The sequence below is a fragment of the Mycetomoellerius zeteki genome, unplaced genomic scaffold (genome assembly GCF_001594055.1).
Source record: "Mycetomoellerius zeteki isolate Tzet28-1 unplaced genomic scaffold, Tzet1.0 scaffold485, whole genome shotgun sequence".
NCBI classification, from domain to species: Eukaryota; Metazoa; Arthropoda; class Insecta; order Hymenoptera; family Formicidae; genus Mycetomoellerius; species Mycetomoellerius zeteki.
In genome coordinates this window covers 14,762-19,347 of record NW_017257484.1, presented here as the reverse complement: position 1 = coordinate 19,347, position 4,586 = coordinate 14,762, and the positions used below count along the sequence as shown (strand labels likewise).

The following is a 4,586-nucleotide window of genomic DNA, read 5'->3' as shown; positions in this document are numbered from 1 at the left end:
TCGATTAATAACGGTTGATGAAACTTGGGTCCACCACTTCACTCCTGAAACGAAAGAATAATCAAAACAGTGGACTGCGAAGGATGAACCTGCTCCGAAGAAAGCGAAGACGGTTTTATCAGCGGGAAAGGTGATGGCCACCGTTTTTTGGGACAGTCATGGAATTGTGTTGATCGACTATCTTGAAAAAGGTAAAACAATAACAGGGACGTACTATGCATCATTGCTTGACAAGCTGAAGGCAGAAATTGAGAAAAAATGACCGCATTTGAAAAAGAAGAAAGTGCTGTTCCATCAAGATAACGCACGTTTCACACTTCGGCGGTCGCTATGGCAAAAATTCACGAATTGTCGTTCGAATTAATTGACCATCCACCGTATTCACCAGATCTGGTCCCCAGCGACTTTTTTCTGTTTCCTAGACTCGAAGTTTGGCTCGGAGGACAGAAATTTTCATCGAACGAGGAGATCATCGCATCCGTAGACGCCTATTTTGCAAAGCAAGATGCTCAGTATTATTTGAATGGATTAAAGGGGTGGGAGCATCGCTGGAAAAAATGTATCATCCACAATGCGAAAAGAAGCGATATGGAAAATAATTTCGACAAATTTGGGCCAGAAAAGTTTTCACTACACACCGAAGCAGTGCGAATTTAAATTTAAAAATTTGAAAAAAAATTGCAAAAATTGATAATATGAAAGCGACAACAAGTGGTGCAGCTGCTATAAAATTTGAATATTTTGATTTATTCAACGAAATGTTCGGACGCAATCCCAATGTCGTTCCCCTCGCAACTGTATCATCTTCTAGAGGTCAGGGAATAGCGTTGAATACCGATTTAAACGCAGAAGATATGTTGCAAGATGATGATGTTGATGAACAACATAAAGAAAATACCCAAATTAAAAAACGTGCTGCCTCCGAAGAAACACCAAAGAAAAACGTTTCCAAAAAGTCTAAATTAGATCAAATATTTGTGCAATTAGACGATATTAATAAGAAAAGAAAAGAAGCAAGATATATAAAACACAAAGTACTCATCGCCACTCAAGAAAATGCAATAAAGATTTTTAGTGAAAAATGGACAAATTAATTAATCGACAAGTTGTAATTTTTCTTTTATAATAGGCAGGCCTTATCACATTTTCAAATATTTTTACGTTATTGTACGAACATAAAGTGTTCAACAATTTAAATATGTATACAATTTTACATGCTAAGAATGTTTATGTTATACTTGATTCTAAGATAATTATTACTTATTACTAATAGTAGATTTTTTTTTAATATTAATGCATGAGGAATGCACAAAACTGTGATACTTATAGTCTGCTCCACATCTATACATTTGATTTTTTATTTAATAATGTTTAATCAAACTGTCCAAAGTAAATAAGTATTGCTGTTATTTTTTTAGTTATTATATGTTTAAATATTCTGATAAATAAAATATAGATTCAAGCAATATAAATCTTGATTTATTATTCTTATTCACTTAACATATTTTCAATTGTATATGTGTATAAAACAACCAACAGCAATTATTATAAATTGATATAAAACTCACTTATTTACTAAAAGAATACAAAATAATATACTTTAGAAAATTAATATATATTTACACTCTGCGATAAAGGTATTCAGCAAGAGCATCTCTTTTCTGACTATCACAGATTTCATTATGACAATTTTGAACTGGGCCTCTAATATTTTCATCCATATTGTCATCAACTTCTATTCGTTTATATATTCCTCAATATTCGTATCTTTATGTTCTAAGCACATGTTGTGTATGACACATGCAGCCAAAATTGTCGCTGGTATTAAATCTATACGATTCATATCTAAATATTTAAGCCTTCTAAATCGCCCTTTTAAGAGGGCAAATGCTCTTTCAATAACCTGTCTACTTTTTGATAAAGCTTCATTAAATCGTCTCTTAATATCATTTAAATTTCCTCTATCAATATAAGGTAGGATTAGCCATTAATTGTAATGCAGGATATGCTTTATCTCCCAATAAAAATTGATTTCCGGGAAAGTAGCGATTTGTATTAGACATTATATTAGTATATATGTCTGAGTTTCTAAAAATTCTCATATCGCTCACAAAACTTGGGTATCCTGCAAAGCAATCAATAAATTTCATTGATGCATCACATATTCCTTGCAATCTAATAGCATAGAAGCATTTCCGATTTATATAACTTTCTGGGTCAACTTTTGGAGCTTTAATTGGAATGTAAGTTCCGTCAATTGCACCAATAACGTTAGGAATATTTGAGATTTTTTCAAATTTATTTGTAATTGGGTAAATTCCTATTCCTTGTGGCCATTTTATTATCAGAGGTGCAATTGTGCAAAGAACATTAATTACTCGCACAAAACATATCGATAGCGATGACTGCCATATCGAACCTTTCACTGACAGATCTAAAAAATTATTAAGACAATACAATTCGTGTACTTTAATATTTCAAAATTTGATTTGTAATAATAACTTTTAATTCTAAGAATTGATATGCAAATTCCTTAAAAAATAAATATTTGTCCTTCACTCAATAATTTATATTTTATACCTTTGAACAATTTCAATAATCATTGACAAAACAATCATTCGAATCATGCTAAGAATATTTCGTAAATTATAAAATATTATGTTGTAGATGAAATCTCACAAAATCAGATAATATTTAAGATCTAATATTCTAATCCACATTTGCTCATGTAAACAAATACATGTGCATAATTCTGGTAGTAGAGCCTCATGAAATACAATCAAATCCTTGGGGTTTATTATATATATGTATCTTTAATGTAGTGAAAATGCGAAAAGTGAGTAATCCAATAACCAATTATTACATTGATCCGACAAACTCGGTAATGATTGATTATTGGATTGCTTACTTTTCGCATTTTCACTGCATTAAAGATACGTAATATATCCTTTTATCCAATTTTATGAATATAAACGAATACCTATACGAATCAGGTGTAGCCAATATCCAAATGACTGAAAGTAATTGCTTTCGTGGGTCTATCACTGGACGACCAGTTTGTTTATTTTCATTTCCAGTAGGCTTTAATAACGGACCAACTTGTTCTAATAAATATTCAAATGCATCAAAGGATAATCTGAAATGTCGTTGAAATTCTATGTTTGTAAAGTTTGCTATGTTTTCCATGTATCCAACAATACGATTAGACTTCTCTTTCAAATGTGTCTCAGTTATTAACATTTCATAGTCTTCATCACCAGATTCTTCCTAATAATACGTACAAAATAGAATATAAACAATGTTTTCAGATATGTTATAATATAATTATAGGAAAATGTAAAGATTCGTTACAAAATGTTCTTGTTAATAATGATGATTTATTTAAATTTTCTACTTATAAAAGAAAGATGCATTATGATATTATACATACATCAAAGCATTATATATATATACAATATATATATATGTATAATACTTACCTCAATATTCAGTATTAAATTTCTCGCAAAAGAAAATATAGTAAAACAAATTACTTTTTTCACACTTTCTGCCATACTATATAAGGTACTTTTCTGAAATTAGGTTTATAAGGTATTTTATTAAGTTTTAGGTTATAATTACTAAAAATATTTAGGGTCGGTTGTTTCACCTTTCGGTAAATTTTACCTGTTAGGTAAATCTGGCAATCCAAGCATATGATTGGATAATCTTGCTATACTTACCTAACGGGTAAAATTTATCAAAAGGTGGAACAACCAGCCCTTAAACAGCGGCCATTAACTGCTATTACTATCATCAACTCAACTAATACTCCGATCGTTCACAAAGTCACACAAACTTTAGAGTTAACTCTTATTAACCCAACTCTACTCTAATTCTACTCAGAGTATACTTTATGAACGCAGCCCAGCGAGTGTTACAATGCTGATCGAAAGTTGCCGCATCTAATCCAAAAAGTATGTATTTTTCCATTTAAAAAAAAAGACATTCACACAAACACGAAAATAATTAATTTCTGTGTCAGAATAGAAATTTGTTCTTTTTATCTGCAAATATTTATGTCTCAGAAAGATAACCCTCAAGACGTTATTTTCTTGTTGCAAAAATAAATCGTATATGGACATAAGTATTCGCATTTAAAAAATGCCTAGCTGTACCGCAGTTAATTGCAGTAATCGGGTTGACAAGGGCTATAGGCTCTTCTCGTTCCCGAAGGGTAAACGTGGGACAAAATGAGTTGACAATATGCGACGAGATAAGTGGACACCGACCACCTCTTCGCGATTGTGTGAGGTAAGTATCAAAATAAGGATATAATTTTTTTTATCGTATCACACAATGACCTAACAACGCTAATAATATTGTTTTGTTTGTTTCAAGGTACATTTTGAAGATTCCCAATTCGAAGCCCACCGCATTGATGGCTGGAGAAAAACTTAAACCGAATGCAGTCCCAACGCTTTTCGATGTGCCCAACCCCCCGCCACGAATCAACTCACTTAGACGAAAATCACTGTACAAGGTTACTTTCGACAAAAATTAATCACATTTTTTTAACCTATCACTGTCAAGATTAATATTTTTCG

General features: G+C 31.5%; 1 protein-coding gene across 1 annotated transcript in view; it reads right to left on the bottom strand.

Annotated features, from left to right (window-relative positions):
* The window catches only part of LOC108727385 (uncharacterized), a 15,043-nt gene that overhangs the window by 9,724 nt on the left and 733 nt on the right, over positions 1-4,586 (bottom strand). The window contains 1 exon segment of the mRNA XM_018455502.1: positions 3,046-3,267. Coding sequence (XP_018311004.1) covers positions 3,046-3,267 — 222 coding nt within the window.